General features: G+C 45.1%; 1 protein-coding gene across 1 annotated transcript in view; it reads right to left on the bottom strand.

Annotated features, from left to right (window-relative positions):
- The window catches only part of Cfap54 (cilia and flagella associated protein 54), a 252,210-nt gene that overhangs the window by 108,346 nt on the left and 123,281 nt on the right, over positions 1-20,583 (bottom strand). Inside the window, exons 40-46 of the mRNA XM_005358276.3 lie at positions 15,875-16,027; positions 13,975-14,169; positions 12,152-12,239; positions 11,643-11,852; positions 10,900-10,966; positions 7,425-7,607; positions 2,798-2,884 (exon numbers count right to left, since the gene is read on the bottom strand). Of these exons, the coding sequence (XP_005358333.2) occupies positions 2,798-2,884; positions 7,425-7,607; positions 10,900-10,966; positions 11,643-11,852; positions 12,152-12,239; positions 13,975-14,169; positions 15,875-16,027 (983 nt within the window). The remainder of the gene's footprint in view (positions 1-2,797; positions 2,885-7,424; positions 7,608-10,899; positions 10,967-11,642; positions 11,853-12,151; positions 12,240-13,974; positions 14,170-15,874; positions 16,028-20,583) is intronic.

The following is a 20,583-nucleotide window of genomic DNA, read 5'->3' as shown; positions in this document are numbered from 1 at the left end:
TCTGCACATTGAGTGAAACCCTCACACCTCAAAGCCATCTGTTTCTTGTTCAAACTTTCGGGAATGATTCTCACCACACTCGCGTGCGGTAATTAAGGAACAGGTGCATATGTTACCAACGTGGGCATCCTCTCTTAGAGAGCGTCCTATCTCTCTTCCCGGCTTCCGTGTCCTCATATCAAAGACTGTGGGTGACATGTCTTGGACTCAGGTTACTAAGTTGAGTCAAATAAGAGGTATCCAGTAAATCTTTTCAAAATATTATTTATTTATTTGAGGAGGCTACATGGGTGAAAGTCAGGACAACTTGTGGGACCCCATTTTCTCTACTATGTGGGCTCTCAGGGCTCCCACTCTGGAATGTGTGTGGCTGTGAACACACACAAAGACAGTGAGCACTTGACAAATGCCCACAAATTCAAAGTTCAATCTAAAAATCAACCTATGAATATCAAATATGTGAACCTGTTACCCATGATAATACGGGGAATTAAAAGATGAATAAAATACAGAGCCTAGCCTCAAGAATATTGCAGTCTTAATGACAAAGGGAGGATGGGTTTTAAAATGTGCTATTGAACTTCAAAAGCAAGATAATCCAGGAGTCAGTAGTTCAGATGGAAAGCCAGACATTTTCAGGGTCCAAATAAATATTTATGAAGTCCATAAAGATTTATTTAGAAATAGAAAGCAAAGGACTATTCTCCAAGGCCCAAAAGGTCTAGACAGAGATACGGATTACAGAGAAGTCCACTTTCTCCTCACTGGAAAAATAGGAAGGATTTGGGGGAGAAAAGTAGGGAGTTTCCAGGGAAAGGGGAAAGTGGTGAGCTGGAGCAATGTCCCAAGTGCTGTGTGGAGCTGAGCTGTGTGGAGCTGAGCTGGAGCAATGGCCTAGAGACTCTTCTAGATCATCTCTTCCGACCACAAGACCTGGCATGCATCTCTTGCCCCATCTGCCTCTCTAGTCACGCCTTGAGGACAACAGTAGTGGAGTATTTACAGCATGGATGACAACTGCAACAGCATAAATCTGCTTTAAAACAAACATTTTATTATCTTACATGTGTGGGGTGTGTGTGTGGGTGTGTGTGTGTGTGTGTGTGTGTGTGTGTGTGTGTGTGTGTGTGCGTGTACACTACATGCATGCCTGAGGCAGCCAGAAGAGGAAGATGCCAGATCTCTTGGGACTGGAGTTATTGACAGTAGTAAGCCACCACGTGGGTGCTGGGAATCAAATCCAGGTCCTCTGGAAGAGCAATTGGTGCTCTTAACCATTGAGCCATCTCTCCAGCCCCTAAATCGGCTTTTCAAATGATCCCTTTGTGAAGCATTTATTAGCATGAAAATGATTATGTCACTATATGAGAATAAACATACACAAGGATGGCCAAGAAATCATTTAAGATCAAGAATGACAAATACTCTATTTTAAATGCTTTTTCTTCACTTAAATCTCTCTGCTTTCACAGTGTTCACTAAAGAAAGCAATAGAAACAAAGGCCTAGGTGAGTATGGTCTGTGCTCACATGTTAAGTGTATGTGTGTGAGAGAGAGAGGGAGGGAGAGAGGGAGGGAGGGAGAGAGAAAAGGAGAGAGAAAAGGAGGAAGGGAGGGAGGGAGAGAGGGAGGGAGAAAAGGAGGGAGGGAGGAGGGAGGGTAAGAGGGAGGGAGGGAGGGAGAGAGGGAGGGAAAGGTTGCATTCCACATTAACGCTCAGGAGATACAGAATAAGGAACACTACAGGACATCAAAATGATTGAAATGGTTCAGGTACAGAAAAAAAAATTACCCAGGGGGCAAACCCAAAACGGGCAACTGGGGAAGAAGGCGAGGACCTCCAAGATCCTTAGGGTCCCCATGCTATGTGGAGGTCAGGCTGAGAGTGCCTGAGTCTCTAAAGCACAGAAAACAAATGAGGCCCGGGTTACGGACGTGACTGTCTGCTCTTATTAAATAGATTACCAGAACAAAGAAACATCGTATACCATGAAGTACACAGCAAGCCCCTAGGAATCGAGTTTCAGAAACCAAAACTCTGCTCAATGCCAGGAAGCCAGTCTCTCAGTAGGGAATTCCAGGCTGCCTGGTGCTGGATAAGTCTTGTTCCCAAGTGTAGCTGTTGCTTCTTTGCTGTGGCCCAAGCACAACACTATATAAAGAAGAGGTTCTCAACCTGTGGGTTGCTCCCCTCTAGGGATTGAACAAATCTTTCACAGAGGTCACCTAAAACCATTGGAAAACACATTGAAATTCATAACAGTAGCAAAATTACAGTTATGAAGTAGCAACCAAATAATTTTATGGTTGGGGGGATCACCACAGCATGGGAAACTGTTTTAAAGGGTCATAGCATCAGGACAGCTGAGAACCACTGCACTAAAGCTCCATGGACCATCCCTTATACTTTATTACATTGGTGGGTGCTATGCTCACGGCATTTCTTGCTGAGACGACCAAATAACTGACAGGAAACAACGTACGTGGGGAAGGGATGACTCTGACTCGAGTTTGAGAGGACGCAGTCCATCATGTCAGAGAGGGTGCACGGGTGGAAGGTTCCATGCGGCAGGGCTGTGAGCAGGTCACTGGGTGCGGGTGCTGGGTGCAGGTGCTGGGTGATAGGTGCTGGGTTCAGGGGCTGGGTATGGGTCATCTTCCTGGGCCCAAACTGCACTATTTTTATATCAGTATGCTGCTATGTCATTAACAGCTTATTTGTAAGAATTAGAATCAAGTTAATGTAGTGTCCTTAAAAGAGAAAGAATGTCACAGGTATTAACAGCCTGCAGCATACCTTGAGGATTCTTGCTTCTAGATTTCTGACGATGTCTTGGCAAATTACAGTCACAAAATATTGGTACAATGCAAGGAGAGGCAGAACCTACCAGGAGAAAAGAGACATTCTCTAAGATATCACTTATCAGCGTAATAGACTGGTAATCAAATTTTGTCAAACATTAACTGTAGGATACATTACACAAAGTATCACATTTCTACATTAGCAGAATAAACCACTTTGTACAAAGAACATGGTCTACCCAGGCATATCAGCTACCTTTCTTATTAGCGTCCTAAAATTTCTGGGGAAAGCAACCGAAGAGAGGACAGGCTCATCATAGCCGAGGGGACCAGGCATCCTGGAGGGGAGGGCGTGGTAGCAGGAGCAGGAGGCAGTGGGTCCACCCTGCAGCCTCAGTCATGACACAGAGAGATAAATGCTGATGCTCACTCAGCCCATTCTTTTTTTTTTACTTAGTTGCCCTTGTCCATGGAATGGTACTACCCCTATTTAAGGTGAGTGTCTCTATTTCAATCATTCTCATCTAGAAAGTCCCTCACAGATATGCCTAGAAGTTTGCTTGCATGGTGATTACCGATCCCATCAAGTTGGCCATCAATATTAGCCATGGCGTTAGCTTCCTAATTTTACTGGACCTTGTACATGCTATCAGAAACTTGGACTTCCGAGATCATGCCATTCGTTACCCCAAAGCAAGGGGGTCACATCTCTAAGTACACAGAAGTTCAAGTCCAATTAACTATCTCCTTAAAAGGTAATAACAACCTACGTGTCTGAGGACTATCTGAAATATCCCAGCAAACATGCTATCAAAAACTGCAGAGCTTCGGTCAAAGGACTTGTGTTCATGCCTTCTAAATAGCTCCGAGTCATTCACATCAGCATCACTGCCAAGGTCTTCAGTTGGGATCTTTCTCTGGCAACGTACAGTGGGCCTCATATGTTAGATGGGACACTGCTGAATGAGAACGAAATCCTGACTACTCTCAGCCTTTAGAGAACACGGAGTCTACTGCGTAAACCCAGGCTCTCTGCTCTCGTTGTGTTGTTCTTGTCCTAGAGTTAAAGCCATAGCCCACTGATTCTTGAAGTCTTGTGGACATGTGAGTGGCCATAGGCTACCAGCATCCCTCTTGACTGTGCCACTACCCATCAAAGCAGGGGGTGGCTTTGCCTAGATATTGGAACAGCTCCAGATCACAATGCAAACCATAAGTATATTCCTGCATGTGTGCCTTGCATGCCAAAGGGTGAGATCCCACGATTATTTTACCTTCTCTAGACTGAGGATCGAACCAAGGGCCTTGTTCATTTTAGGCAAGAATCCCACCACTGCACTCTATCTCCTGATATCTCTGACTTTCATTGTTTATTTTGAGATGTGTCTTCCTAAGCTGGGTTAATGTCTAACTTGTCAACTAGCTGAGGCAGGTCTTGAACTTCTGACCCTCTGGTCTTAGCCTCCTGAGTAGCTGGGATTATAGGCCTGAGCCAGCAGATCCAGATGAGTCAAATTACTGTCTCAGAGCAAATTTTGTATTTTGTAGATGTCTCATTTGCCATGAGGCTTCTTCTTGAGGTTAATGTAACACAAAACAGAAATTGCTTGGTGCTTCTGTCTGGTTGGGGGACATGTAACGGCAGGTCAGTTAGTAGCTCCAACCAGCAATCACTTTTGCAAAAGATTGAAATTGGTTTTAAATGACTTTGAACATAATACACTTTTCTACAATTATGCACTGCAAATGTCAAACAAAACCTTTCCAGCAATTAATGCAGCACAAAACACCAAGAGCAATTACCTTTGAGATTTAGTTTCTTTTTTTTTTAATGAGAAATAAAAACACACTATTTTATTGCTGCAGTTGCTCAATTATTCAGGAAAAAAAATCTCAATTTCTGAGGCTTTGGGAGGAAAAAGTCTCATTTCTTTTTGAGCACAGTGATACGTATTATATATGATTATGGGGAGGCAGCTAGGGGTTCCCCATGGGAGGGAAGCAGATCCCAATCCAGAAGTGAACTGCACTACAGGAGACCGGGTATTATTTGATTAGTTTTTTTTTTTTTAGTAAACAATTCCTTGCCAAATCTTCCCAGTGTTGAAAGCACTTATCACCCTCTAAATTTTACTACACAGTTTTATAATTTCCCAACTTATATCCAAGGCAATAAATATTTTTAATATAGGAAGAGACTTGAGTTCAGAAAAACAAGGATACCATGAGAATAGAAAAAAAAGTTGTTGAAAAGGTAAAAGAAGCAGAAAGGGAGAAGGAATTGCTACCGAAAGCAAATGTGAAAGGGAGGAGTGGAGACTTTAAAAAGAGACAGGTGAGCACACAAAGAAGAGATGAGGCAGGGAAAACAGGAAAGGCCAGGGTCGAGGGCACAGTCATGTCTTTTTAAGTGCATTCAACTTTGAATTTGTGATAGCCGCTTTGATTTCTTTCCACAGAGGGGGAAGATGGGCTGTATTCAGGCTTTGGGACTCTGGAAACGGTGAGGAATGACTGCCTTTTATCTCACAGTTGGGGTTTGCTGCTCTTGGATGCATCTGTGGCAGAGAAGAGAGAGGACGCGATTGAGGATAAACTCATCTCGAGGTCGGGACATTGACAGGAATTGTGCCTTAACTCTGTGAGTCTTAAAGGCCCTCTATTCCTGCTCGACATTAACAATGCCGTCTAGTCGAGCTCACCAAATGCCTCGAGGGAAAGAAGAGTGAAGGAAGAGCACGCAGAAGACGACCAACGTCAAATAGACAGGGAATGCAAATAGAAACGTCAGAGAGAGACCACGGAGTGATACGGTTTTAGACATAGGAGGAACAGCCCTTTGCGGCAGAACTAACCGGCCGCGCATGAGCGAGACTTGGAAAGTAACGGTAAGTTAGGAAATGTATCACAGTGGATTAAGAGGCTTTAAACTTGGGGTGGTGGGAGTAGGGCACATGTGAGACAAAGTCAAAGGGGGGCGGTTCGGCGTAAAAGGGTTTAAAGCTGGTAGGGAGAACAGAGAGAGAGATTGGGGACGTGAGGAGCACGGCCGAATAAAACTAAGATTGGATGAAACATCCATCAGAAAACATGATACTTGGGAAACGAATTTAAAAATAATAAATGATTTTTAATGGAGGTAGCCTATGTGGGAAGATAAAGCTGTTCCAGAAGCCGTAGGTGCAGGGGAAGGCTACCCGCCCCCAGGAGTCTACAGAGGGCTCCCCATGGCTCCAAAAGGAATACAGGCAGTTTTCATTGCAGTTGGTTGCCCACCAGAACTAGATAGGAGACTCTATTGATCAAGGTACTATATGTTGTGGTCATAGCAACAGAGAAAGAAAGCTGGAAGTCAAATGGAAGCTTCCTCCCTACTGGCTAGCCCTTGTAGTACCAGAAGTTGCTAGGCTAGAGGCTGGGCAAGAACTGTCAACAGTCTTACTCAGCTACAGACTGTGTGCTACACAACTGACCCACCACAGAAGACATGTCTGGTGGCGCAGTAGTGGTAACTCTGTCATAGGGGTGGCCAACCACTTTCTGCTCAGAATTGAGACCCGTTATACAGGAAAGAATTCACACATCTGATACTCAAACCCTGATTTAAAAAAAAAAGCCTGAGGCAGTAGAAGCATAGGCCTGAGTGGGGAAGCTCCTGTTGGGTTTGCTCAATGGACATGGTGTGCTTATCTAATAAACTTCTAAATAAGTATATTCATCCTCATACATTAGTGCCGCTGTCAGCTTCAGGCAGAGAAGCTAGCCTCCTTTTTGCGGGGAGCAAAGGTAACCACAGAGACTTGAGGAAAAGCGACAGCTCAATGCTTGGGCATAAATGGGACACCTGTCTCTAGCGGAGTTCAGAGAACATTACGGAGGAGACAGGAGAGAGAATGTAAGAGTCACAGGACAGGGTAGAGTATTGTAGAATGCTGCCTCCTAGGCATGGGGTGGCCATGGCACTCAACACGTAGTTGGCTACCTGTATAAACCTCACACGACTGAACCAAGCAACATCTTGTCACAACAAGGGAAGAGATTCATGAGGCCACACTTCTTCTGGAAGACTTAAGGGCACCTAGGAGTCTGTAATGGGGTCTGGTGCCCTCTTGAGGAAGAGACCAAGTCAGTCGTCCTCATCAGTTTAGACCATGAAACCCAATATGGACAAGTACAACAGAGCCACCACACAGGGGCTGCGCATGCATGCTGCAGCATTGCCAGGGCATAAATTTCATTCTATTTTCAGGGTTAGCTAGGACAGAAGAGTCTCACAAGGCCCTAAGGATTGAATGATGGTTAGAGGCAGGGTGGGGACATTTCCTCCAGTCATGGAAACACTGCTAAGGTTCCCACATGCCTATAAATTGCCTCACACCTCTGTTCCCTGTAAGCCTCCCTAATAAAGCTCAGTGAGTCATCAAAAGAAAACATGAAAATAGAAGGGGGACCAGCTAGAATGACAGGATCCCAGAAATCCAGGTGTAAGAGGCACTGAAGGGGGAGATGAAAATGAGCAAAATAAATTATAAAAAAATTCATAACAAAGAACATCATTGAATATAAGGTAATTCAAGATACTAATAATAGAAAAAGAGATGTCGATTTCACAAATCACTCACGATGAGGTTGTACTTAGCGTAGTGCAGCTCACGGATGATGTAGTAGAGACTTGCAACAACACTGCAGATGTCAGCCCTGAATTTATCTGAGAAGAGTTCGATGCCCGGGAGGAGCTGGGTGACTTCGTACTGAGCATAGCTGCGTTCGGCTTTGGGATGTGGGAGGGTAGTGCGGAGCAGACTCTGGCAAAATGAAAAATGGGGAAATAAAGAGCCACGATTTCACCTGTACCAATGAAACAAACAAGCCCAAAACAGTACACGTGCCATCTCCTGAAGGGCCTGTGTGTGCTCTGTGCACTGCAATTCACAATAAGTGGTGTTTATTAATATTATCATCATTATGGGTTCCAAATGCTGTTATCGCTCTGGGTGGGCTTTATAAATTCCATTTTAATAGTACACTTACTGTTCTCAAAGAAAATATCGTTATATTATCATTTGCTGAGACCTGTGTTGGGTACTTCTGCTAAGTTCTGTACAAATATTATCTCACTTACTTCTCAACTAACCTACTCTTAGAACGAAGAAGTGCTAGTTCAGAAATGGTACCATTAAGGCTTAAGTGATTAACTTATATGAGTTTACACCGTTAACGATGGAATAAAATGATTCCAAGTCAATCTGGGCAGTAGCCGCACACGACTTTAATCCCAGGACTCAGCTGGCAGAGACAGGAGGATCTCTGTGAGTTCGAGGCCAGCCTGGTCTACATAGCAAGTTCCAGGACACCAGGACAGGTTCCAAAGCTACAAGATAAACTCTGTCTTAAAAATAAAAATGAAAAAACCCACTATGATATTTGAGTGTATGGAGTTATAGAGGAGGGAGATTGTTCTAAGGAGGTGGCTCGTTCTCTGGCCACCCAGCAGCTCAGACCCAAAATAACCACATAGAAACTGTATTATTTAAATCGCTGCTTGGCCCATTAGCTCTAGCTTCTTATTTTCTAACTCTTACATCTTTATTTAACCCACTTCTAGTAATCTGTGTATCGCCATGTGGCTGTGGATTACCAGGTAAAGCTCCCGGTGTCTGTCTCTGGCAGCCCCATGGCTTCTCCCTCACTCCTCCTTCTTTCTCCCAGCATTCAGTCTTGTTTTCCCCACCCACCTCTATTCCCTATGCAGGCCCAAGCCAGTTTCTTTATTAACCAATGGTATCCACAGCATACAGAGGGAAATTCCATATCAGGAGATGGTGACATGAAGCCAAAACCAGGCAGAGATTTCAAAACCAGTATATCTTATGCAACTCATATGACCAGCAGTAAGCAACATGCTAGGAAAACAAGATCTATTTATAAAACTAAATTTTATATTTGGAAGTATTTCTTTGATTATCTTAATATGTAACTATTTGTTGAAGTCAAAACATGTTGAAATTATTTCAATGCATATTATCAAGAAATGTTTTTCAATTGGATCACTTATTAACATTATAAGACATCCAATTTTCAAAGATGAATACAGTTGTTGGAAATTTTTAATCTCATTTTAATTTGTTTTGTAAGACCACATTTAGAATCAACAGGCTCCTCCTCCTGTCTGAGGACTAGCTGCCATTATGCTGGAAGGTGCCATGGAAGCTTCCAGGAAGCTAAGCAACCAATATTCTCAGCTCTGACACTTAAACTACAAGGATGGCCAGGCATGGCACAATATACTCAAGGGTGGAAGAGTGGCATCTGTATCTTGGCAGTAGCCAACAGCTCCCTAGTTGTACTTAAGGCCTGCTCAATGAGGGGAAAATCAAAATTATGCCTGGTGCTGAAAACCTCGTCAAATATCCAGAGCTGGTGCAGTAACAATCTTAGAGAAGAACCTACTGCTGCCTCTTGACTAAACTGGCGTAATTCCAACAGCAGTATACTTATCTTCACAGTCATGGGTAAGTGTCGCTCTCATCCTTCATCAGAGAAACTGCTCCTCGCAAAAGCAGAGACTGTTTGTTACATAAAACCACACCTCGTCGAAATGCAGAGAACGACTGGTCATGGGGTGCCAGTGGGTCCATCCACAACACAAACCCTGCGCATACACACCGAAGAAGAGATGGGCAGAAGGGTTGCAAGAGCCAGAGGACCAGGCACTCTGCTGTGAGACTCTATCCCTAGAAATGTCAGGGAAGAAACACCCATGACACTTGAACAGGCTGCCTCGTAGGACCAGAGCAGGAACAATGCCAACAGACAGGCTAACCTGGAAGGGGACATCTCATAGGATCCTACTTGTAGACAAAGAACGACGGGCAGCTAAGAAATGCTGAGAGCAGGAGAAACAGTCTTCCCTAAGGATGAGTCCAATTTGTTATGATGAATCTAATTTGTTATCTGAAGCCAAGTGGTCAGTCCTGAAACTACATACATACTAATAACACTGGGATATATCTAATACAATAGAAAATACAATATAAATAATATAAAATTATAAATACAGATAATTATATCTTTAGGCATATATGTGTAACAATAACAATGAAATAAAAAGAAGCCATGAATTAAAGAGGTACAGAGGGTATAATTTGGGAGAGATTGGTGCTAAGAAAGGGATGGAGAAAAACAACAAAAATTTTAAACTAATAAAAAAACTAACCAGCTTCTAAGATAAATCTCAAAGGCTAGTGTTTACTTTAGGTTACTAATGTAGTAACATGTAATATCACACTAAACAAAAAGTCAGCCATTTTTAATCGTACACTTTCTAGAACACAAACAGGCTAAACAAGCAGCTGAAGCTGCATCATGGGGTCAGACCCAGGACGCCAATCCCAACACTCATCGCGCCCCTCACTTCCCTGAATTTCAAGCATACACACTTAAAGTCTGCCCTTAAATTTGAAGAAGGCTTTCCCAAAGGATTTATCTATTCAGAATCTAGAAGCCATCCACTGACTGTGACACACACAGCAAGGGTGTCTGTCCCGTCCACCAGCACAGACAGGACCTCTGGTGGACGGAAAAGGCTCTGCTTACATCCGGATTCTCTGAAGGCGGCTCATGTTTCAGGTCAAAGCATCTTTCTTCTCCAGGGAGAAACCCCCGAGGAGCACAAGCACTTCTGTGGCCATTGATGAGTTTATCTCTTGCCTTCACTTTAGGACGCTCTCCCATGCAGCCGAGCACGTGGCTCATGAACAGAGACGAGGTAAGCCCTGGGCAACCACGTGGGGAGTCAGGTAGACTGTCCCTACACTGACAACTAAGATTCTACTAAACATAAAAAACTCAGTTTCCCTATGGATAAAGCTGTCCCCGTCAGAGGAGAAAGGGGACAGAAAGGTGAGTGTTCCGTGCTAACAGGGACGGAACGTGCCAGCCATGACCAAACAAAGCAGGAAAAGATGAGCTCGAGAGTTTCGGTACAGGTCATACTATTTTTTCTCCCTGTGATCTTTGTGCTCTGGATAAACCATATCTGTTTACTGACTTACATAAATGACTCTATTACTTCAGTAAACATACATAAACCATTACCTGAAAAAGCAATGCAGACAAGATGCAAGAGTTGATTCTTTTCTTAACATTTGTGGTCTTGATAAACCTAAATAATTATAAGAAAAACCAATTAGTAGAAAACCTACCAAGTTTTGATATGAATGTATTTGTAAATGTGTCTGGAACCCAGGAAACATTAGGGGACAAATATGTGCAAGAAAACTTATGGAAAAGTCAAGAAGAAAATAAAAAAATAGCCTGTATCCTACCACTGGTAACATTTTGGTTGCTTTTCTTCTAGACTTTTTCTCTTATAGCTTGAGGCTATCCATCCATGCTACTGTTGTGGCCAAAATCTAGCTGGTTGGTACAGTGTGCTGTGTGGGTCTCCCCACCACAGTCTATTCAAGAGGGCACTGCATCTGGGAGGACAGATAGCACACCGAGGACATGGGGCTCCTGGGAAGTGCTCAAACTTGGGCTTAGCAGCCAGCCTGCGTGCTAGCCTCCTGCCTCACATCAACCATTCCTGCACTCGCTGTCCATTACTCAAGTGCGACTGAAAGCCGTCTCCATGCCAGGCACTGGGGATGCATCAATAAATAAAGAGAAAGTCTGTGCCCAGGTGGGACTCGCCTCAAGGGGGCGGAGATGTCACAGGAGGAGAGGACAGTCATAAGTAAAAATATTGCATTGCCCTGTGGAGGGGCGTAGAAGTAGAGGAAGCAACGGTGGTCGGTAGTTGGGGCACGGCTCGTCACCCATCCCACGCCGGGACTCACTGAGCTATCTTTGCTGCGATCACCGCCCCTTGCAGACACCCCCAAATGCCAAGCTTGGATAGGAATTCTTCACTGTAGTCTTTGAAGCCAGGAGGTGAAGAGCTGCTGGAGGCACTGGGGAGGGAGGTGCCGAATTCTTTCCAGGTGTGCAGCACATCTGGCTTTCTGAAGATGTCATCAAGGGCTTGGCACCAGCATTTAAAAGCAGCCCTAAGACAGAAACAGAGCACTGAGTGACGTGTCCTCGGAGGCCAGTAAGGAATGCAGCCTCTCGCCCCCGCCCCCCACTAGATAAAAAGCAAGCAGAGGGAGGATGCAGCCACGGTAAATATTGGATGAAACCGTGGTGTTTGCTCCCTAGAGCGTCTGTCTCAGGTCGCGTCATGGATAAAGCGAAGCAATGTCATATTGTTGTGGAACTAACAGGGAGGGAAGAAAATAGTTTTCCTGATTAAGATGAAAACTGGCCAAACCAAAGTCCGTGTCTGAGCCGACTTGTAAAGCACTACCTTTTCTTATCTGCGAAGATGAGGAGACTTCCAAGGGAATGCAAGGACTGAACTCTAAGGCTTCTTTGATTGCTGGCTTGGAGAACATCTGTATTTTTAATCAAGGGAAAGAACAAATGTCAGTGCTAAGGAAAATATTTCCTTTCGATCAGCAAGAATATTTTCCACCGCATTATTTCTTAACTGTGTAGACGGCAGAGAGGAAAAACTTCAAGCTAATAGTGTTTCCAAATGTCACACGCTATATATGCCCAGAGAGAGAGAGCAAACGCGGTTCTGTTTGAACACTGGAGAACCAGAGATTGAGTCTAATGCCCCAGAAACACAGAGGCTCCGTGGAGAAGGTGCAGTAAAGTCAACTGTGCAGGCAGGGGTGGTTAATGAGACTTGACGGGGAGTGAGGGACGGCTGCAGACACAAGAATGAGGGGTGGCTGGAGTCTGACTTTCTACAGAGAAAGCACTGGACCCTCAAGCGGGAGGTAGTGCCTAAATTCTAGAGGCCCCAGGATGCCACCTGGAGAAGTGGTGATTGCACCGTAGCAGGCAGGAAGGTCCCAAGAGTTGGTTTTCAGCAGGGCTGACAATATTCTAGCAGATCAGAGTTTTCCTTTCCTCTGGGTGGGGGTTGGGAGGGGAAGAGTGATTCCTATCATGCATCCTCAGCTTTCTAATAAATGCATATATGACTGGGCTTGTCTGACCAGAAGAAACCAACACACGGCAGGAGCTTCTAATGAGAACAGCACTCTTTATAGAGGGCATCTCCAAGACCTAAGGCAGGGAGGGTTCCGTGAGCTGCCACAAAGCAAGTAACCACCAGAGACGCAGGATGCCCCACAGAAACTCGCCCCACACTAATCAAGAAAGATCCCTGTTCATGAGGTCCAATATCTAACTTTGTTTCATAAAGTTTTTAAATGTATTTTTGTCTGATTTCTAACTGCCCTGAGTTTTCCAGAAATACAACCATGGTAGTGTTTGGTTTTGTTCAGAACCAGACGTACGGCGGTGACAGAACGTAATTCACCAGTGCAGCACACCTGTGTAGATCTGCACCCATCGCCATGGGGATTCCTCACTCAAGATGGCAGCAGCTGGCCTGTTGGACTTTCTTGTTTATATATTAAACCATAGACTCTAATTATAGAGTCATTTTATATTTCTCCTTATTTTACCTTCACAGCTCTGTACTGAATTTTCAAAAATCATGTATCGCAAAGAGCATACGAATTCCAGATTTTATTTTAGGAAATAAAGGGAGAAGGTTATGATGTTTGTTGCAAAGGGGGCTGTCCCTGGGCATACAGAATGTGTGAAGGACACACTGTTGGACTTTTTGAAAAGTCACATCTAAGAGAAAGATGTGACGAAGAAGGTTACCTAGGGCAGAGGTGTGGCCTACGCTCTTACAGCCAGGTGAGAACCAGCTGAGGCTGGAGACAACTTCTGTCTCTAGAATGTTCTATCACAGCCTAAAAGACTGGTGAATGGCTGGCACACTCAGATTCTTTCATCATTCTTAAAATCCTAAAATTCTCTTATGAGTAGTATTTGCGTCTTGGGAGTGCGGGGGTGCACACCCACACACACATGTCAAGGTCAGAGGACACCTGAACTGTGGAGGTCGTCCTCTCCTTCCACTACTCCATGGGTTCTGAGCCTGGAACTAAGGTCCCACTCTTGAGCGGCAAGCACTTTGACCGGCTGAGCGTCTCATCTTTACAACCCACATCCAGTTTCAAAGGTAGCACTTCAGGACCAGAGGTAATCTCGTGCTAGCCCGGAAGGTCACGCTGACAGTCCGGGGCAACTTAGCCTTACCAATAGTTTGGTGAAAGGAAGAAATCACCAGCCCCAGCTGTGAGTAAGGAAGCTTGCTTTTCTCCACGGAACTGAACGCTCGGAAGTTCTCCTGAGAAAGGTCAGGGGGTATTGACATGTGCATCTCTTCTGTTCCCAGACAGAACTCCACCTTCCCTGAGGAGAACTGTGCGTTGTTTATCCCTCCTCTTTCACCTAAAGGTGTGGGTGAAAAATGGGGACTATTAGTGGGCGAAGAGGGGAAAGACCTGGAGAGGCAGAGGGATGCCAAGGAAGAAGAAAGGGCCGGCTTCTGTATGCAGGTTGGCTTTTCTGCAGTCGGGGGATACAGTTTTCTCATCCCTGGGGCCTAGGATGGATATTGAAGTCTGCAACTATTCAAGAGGATGCCTCTGTACCTTCGTGTTTCAGGAAAGACACTTCGGAGGGGCAGCCAGCCAGGCTAAGGCACTACAGAAGGACAGACAGACAGACAGGCTAAGGTGGTACAGAGGGGCAGCCAGCCAGGCTAAGGCACTACAGAACAGACAGGCAGGCTAAGGCACTACAGAAGGACAAACAGACAGGCTAAGGCAGCACAGAGGGGCAGACAGTCAGACTAAGGCAGTACAGAAGAACAGCTAGGCTAAGACAGTACAGAAGGACAGACCGACAGGCTAAGGCAGCACAGAGGGGAAGACAGGCAGGCAGGCTAAGGCACTACAGAAGGACAGCCAGGCTAAGACACTACAGAAGGACAGACAGGCTAAGACTGAGTTAATATTATGCTTCTTTTGCAAAAAGGAGGAAGTTAGTGGGTTTGAATCTGCCTTCTTAAAAATCATTTCCCATAGTTAAGATTTTATTTCACCTCTGGCACAGAAGCCTTCTGGAGAGAAGAAACATGTATATACCTCTGACCTGTAACAGGAAGAAAGAAATGGAGAAAATCTATCTTGTTAGAAGACCAGAGAACACTCGGAAAAAATCGGCCAGGGAAGCAATGTGAAGAAGCCGAGGGAGAAACTGGGATGGAGGCTGAAGTCAGCGACCTGAGGACGAGGGTGGAAATCCTGGGAATGTTTCCGCATCAGGTGAGCCTCGGGGTGAGCTGGCGGGACCATTCTGAGGAGCCATCCTTGATTGACTAACTCGTGCCTCTATGCACCAATAATATATCTAGAAATTGAAGGATGTAACTATGATAAGGAGAATTAATTTAGCAGACTTCTCAGAACTCCCCAGCAAACTAGGCGGGCTGGCCAGTGAGTACCAACGTTGGTGCCACCAGCATGCTTTGTTTCAGTGGGATCTAGAGATGAAACTGGGGTCCTGCGGCCGGTTTGACAAGCACTTTTCCTGCTGAACTACCTCCCTAGCGTCCACACTTGGTTCTTATTTGCTCTCCTAACTGCCCTCCCTTGTGCCTTTTGCTGGCCCCCTTTCTCCCCTCCAAAGCCTCCCTTTTACCTTCATGCCACATACATTCTTGTCGTTCTTTCTCTCGCCCTCTCCCCAGTCCCTGTAAACAAGAGCTCATGGGTGCTTATTTTCCAATACAATTATTTCTTTGCGACTGACAAGTGGCATCTGGTAAAAACTTGGTATGAGTCAATCATCTCCCAAAGGACAGCCAGTCATCATAGCTCTACCCCTGCAAAGAAATCTCCAAGACCTCCGAGGCACGGAACCAAAATTTTAATGGACGCCATTTTCCTTTATGGCTACTGTATTCCAGGAAGTTGGCTCGTGGAGCAGAAAGTGAAAAGGCAGGTCGGGTGTCTTAGCTGGAATAAAGTGTGTGAGGGAGATGATGAGACAGGAGAAGGCATGTTTTCGGGAGGAGATTACGAGACCAGAACATTCGGCAGGGTGGTACCCCATGGAAGTACAGATCAAGGGACAGAGGATAAACCTCTACCTTGCGTCTGTGCGAGAAACAGAGAGAGCAGCTTCCTGCTGTGCTGCACCGATCTGTTATGATACTTGGACTTCTCCAGGGTCTCTCGAAAGCATCTCAAGGAATCTGCCACGTCCACGGGCACACAGACAAGCTCTTTGGCTCGTCTTTGCTCTGAAACAGAGAAGAGCGTTAGAGATGGAGGACAGCACAAGCCAGCAAGTCACGAGACAGCTCTAGTTAGGAGACCTTCTCGGCCGGGACCCAAAGCTGCTGAGTTCAAAGGTCCCAGTCTGTAGCAGGCATCTGATGCGTAGATGAATTTTGGTTTTTAGCGTATTTCAAAATTCTTTATTTTTAGGGAAAAGTTTTCAATTTTTTTATTCTTTAAGAAATGCAAATAACTTTAGATCTTGCCAATTTTCCTAAAGAAGCCTCCTCCTTTTTCATAAAAAAAGGAAACAATCAACCTCTTCAAAGCCCAGGTGCATCGGGAAACAGATGAAAGGAGGAAACAAAAAAATCTTGGAGACTGGCAGCTGATCTCAGAAGGGAAGGGAAGGGAAAGGCAGGCCCTGAGAGAGGAGAAGCAGCAGCTGCTGCCTTGCATGGGGCTGGAGCTAATCAGGCTGGGACACCTGTCAGGAGGGGGCGCCCATAGAGAGCTGCTGCTAGGTCTCTGGGCAGTGAGGGTGGTCCAGGAACTGGGCTGGGTTGCCGGTGGGCAGCACACTGACCAGATGAGGGCCAGAGAGAGTGAACTTGCAGGATTCTGCACGGAGTAGCTAAAGGATCTACTTTTTAAATGAGCTGAACAAGGAGAAGGTTTCACTAAAATTTTAAGGTCTTGACAACGTAGCCACCTCCTAGTTAATAGAACACTAAGAGGTTAAAGGATATGACCTCATCCTTAAGAAGTGCCCATCTAGCTGATAAGTCACATTTGCAGAGGATCTGATTAAATGATAAAATGAGGGAAATAAAGAAGGGCAGGAAAGGGTACACTGATATCTCTCCAGCCCTAATAAGTCTAATAATTTACTGTGATTGATTGACTCCTAAAAACAGTCATGAGAGATGTAGACCATTATTACCCTTATTTTACAGATAAGGAAGATAAGGCCTGGAGGGGCCTGCAAGATCAACATCATAGTCTGGAATCCAGAGGGCAGGGTGTTCCTGAGACACAGAGTTATCTTGTGCTGGCCATGAGGATAGACAGACAGTAGGAAGGGTGTGGAGTTTAGGACACAGTGAGCAGACTTGGCTCTCCTGTGGAACAAAAGGATCCACCCCAGTCCTGAAGCCTTCATTAAAGCAGGTGTGTAGTGATATTTCATTTGTATTTTAATAAACAAAGCTTGCCTGAAGTTCAGAGAGTAGAACAGCCACACTCATCAGCCTTACAGACCAGGCAGTGGGGACACATTCCTTTAATCCCAGTAGCCACACTCGCTTGCCAAAGAACCAGGCAGTAGTGGTGCACACCTTTAATCCCAGTCCAAGGAATATAAAATGGGAGGAGTCTGCTCTCAGACACAGTCTGCCATTTTGGACTGAAGTAGAGGTAAGAGCCAGTATCTGACTGTTTTGCTTTTCTGACCTTCAGGTTGAACTCCAATTTCTGTCTCCGGGTTTTTATTAATCGTGCTATACAGTTGCCTCCATTTCCCCCCATGGAAAACCAGGAACCTGCTTCCAGCAGGACTTGCAAAGACAGGCAAAGGATCTTAGAAAGGGCAGGTACCAGCTGTGTTCACGCAGGAGCGTCATTGAGAGCGGCAGTGGCTAAGAGACTGTTTCTCCTACGGCATGGGCGCTGTGTGACTTCCCTCGACTGAGGTTTGTGAAGTGGCTACCAGGAACTGCTGGGGCAACAGAAGTGGCCAGTGGCCTCCATGGTTAACAGAATCATCAAGGGAGCCACGTCGGCCTCCACCCTTTCAGAACAGTAGTTACCTGCTGCCCACTCTGGGGAAAAGAAAGAACGGATGCCAGCCAGGGAGATTTGGAAAATATCCACCCAGCCCGTACAGCAGTGCCCACCCACCCACCGAGACCTTCACTCTGGCCATGCTCAGCTCCCCCTCCTTCAACGCATCCATTTTCTCTATAGAATCATCCCCAACAGCGCATTTTGCTGTTACTTCTCCCACCTTTAAAAAAGAAAAAAAATCGCTCTCTTGACTCGTTTCCCCACAGGCTATCACCCTACTTCTCCATTCCATGTTATACCAAAATTCCCTCCAAAAATTGTCTACACAATTAGCTCAGTGTTTCCCACCCATTCACTTAAATCAGGGTCTCCCCTCTCTGGAACAAAAGCCCCTCCCCACTTAACTGCTCACTCATTCTGGTTCTCTCAACCCAGCCTCTTGGCCTTGGGACCCCAGCCCTCAGTCCTTGGATGCCTTTCTTCTCTTCTTAATTGACACTCACCCCCATAATGATCACCCCTGGTCTCAGGTTTAAATTCCATGTCCTGGTGGCTCCCAAACTTTTATCTCTGGTTCCAAACACCCCCAAAAGTTTCACACATCTATCTAAAGGTCCACATTGTTGTAAGTGCAACAACTCAATCCTAACATGTCCCCAGCTGACATGATCCCAGCTGACTTCCTAAAACACACACATGCATACACACACACACACACACTGACTCACATACTCATCTACTCCATCCCATCTTTCCCATCTCAGTAGAAAATGTCTCCCTTTTTATAGATGTGCAGCCAAAAGGCAGAATCGTCTTTAGCTCTTTCAGATCCCAAATCAAATCCATAGCAAGTCATAAGAGAACTGCCCGTCAGAAAATACATAAAGTCCTCATTCTCTCAAGGACTCCTCTCCACTTCCACCATGTCTGGGCCTTGCTACCTCCTTTGGAATTAGAACAATGACCTATGAATTGGCTTTCCCCTTTCTACCCTAGCCACGCCCACCAAAGGCCCCACCACTGCAGCAAGCTTTCTCAAATGTAGTAGACTTTCCTTTGTTGGACTGCCAACTTCCCAAATTACAACACAGACTTAATTATGAAAGTTTGACCTTTAGCTTGGCTTTTTCCCAATTAGCTCTTAGAAGTTAATTAACCTGCTTCTATTAATCTACATTTTGCCATATGGCTCAGTTACCACACCTCTACCATATGTGTGACTTGCTCCATATCTTGCTGGTGTCTCTTGTCTCTCTTCTTCCCAGAGCACTTTCTTTCTCCCCAGAAATCCTGCCTATTCTCTCCTGCCTGGCTGTTGGCCATTCAGCTTCCTATTAACAACCTATCTGACCTTAAGGCAACTGACTCTGCCTGCTTCCTACTATTCTACCCTCCACTCCCTTCTATACCTGCCATGCTTCCTGTCCAGGACTTAACACAACTGGCTCAATTAGGTCTAAAACATTCTTCTCTCCAATGTCCTGTCTTGCTTCTAAATTTTTTGAGGTTATTGCTTAGTGGTTAACTTCTCAACGAGGTCTTTAATTATCACCCTACTTAAGAATGGAAGCATTTCCCGACTGTCCACACACCACTGTGATCTTCTGACATGCCGTCCCTTACTTGCTTATTGGATTTCTCCACTAGGATGAAGTTCATTGAAGACAAAGTCTTTGTCCCTTTAGTCCAGTACTATTACATGATACAGCTTCAAAGAATTCTGTCAACAAATTAATGACCGTGGGTCTTCAAAGCTGAATGGCTTGGGCGTGTTTTATAAATAATCTCTTTTGTAAGCTAATTTCAAGTTCCCTGCCTCAGGTTTCCACTTCTGTATTCTCTTCAAAACACCCCCTGTGTTCCTCAAATCCCACCTCTAACACCATAGCCTTATTTACAACACCCTCAAGTTTGTAGATTGTTAGTGATTTTTTTTTCCCTTGCAAGAATTCATTAGCCGGACGGTGGTGGCACACACCTTTAATCCCAGCATTTGGGAGGCAGAGGCAGGCGGATCTCTGAGTTCGAGACCAGCCTGGTCTACAAGAGCTAATTCCAGGACAGGCTCCAAAACCACAGAGAAACGCTGTCTCGAAAAACCAAAAAAAAAAAAAAAAAAAAAGAATTCATTAGCTTCTAGTTTTATCTTCTTCTGCTTGGAGACTGAGGTCAGAGAAAGAAGAAAAACAAATGCTTAGTAAAGTCTGGCTGCCATAGCAAAGTGCCATAGACTGCATGGCTTATAAGCAAAAGAAACTTCCCTTTCACAGATGGGGAAGTTGGGAATCTTAGACCAAGGTGCTAACATGCTCAGGTTCTGGTGAGGACCCTCACTTCTGATTGCGGACAGCTACCTTCAAATGGCACCCTTTCCACACCACAAAAGGAGGCCTAAAACACTTTCCTCTGCTTCCTTCAAAGAACACAATCCCACTCATGAGGACTCTACCCCCACGACCTACTCATCTCTTAAAGGCTCCCCTTCTAATATCACATTGGGACTACAATTTCAGCACATGAATTTTGAAGGGTCAGAAGCATTTGGCCCATATGATCCAAGAGAAAGGAAGAAAGCTAAAAGAACATTCACATAATAGTGAGAGACCCACCCATGAAATAGCAACAAGACCTGAACTCCAACAGCAATTAACATTACAAATGGATGGACTCCATCCGTTGATGACGAGCAATAGAAAATTAGTGACAGTTGAGATGGGGGGACTGAGTCTTCCCTAGGACTAATCCCCTCATCAGCCCTAAGAATATATAATACATACAAGCAATACTAAATGAC

The sequence above is a fragment of the Microtus ochrogaster genome, chromosome 24 (assembly GCF_000317375.1).
Source record: "Microtus ochrogaster isolate Prairie Vole_2 chromosome 24, MicOch1.0, whole genome shotgun sequence".
NCBI classification, from domain to species: Eukaryota; Metazoa; Chordata; class Mammalia; order Rodentia; family Cricetidae; genus Microtus; species Microtus ochrogaster.
The sequence above is the reverse complement of the archived record's forward strand: the minus strand, read 5'-3'. Positions and strand labels throughout refer to the sequence as shown.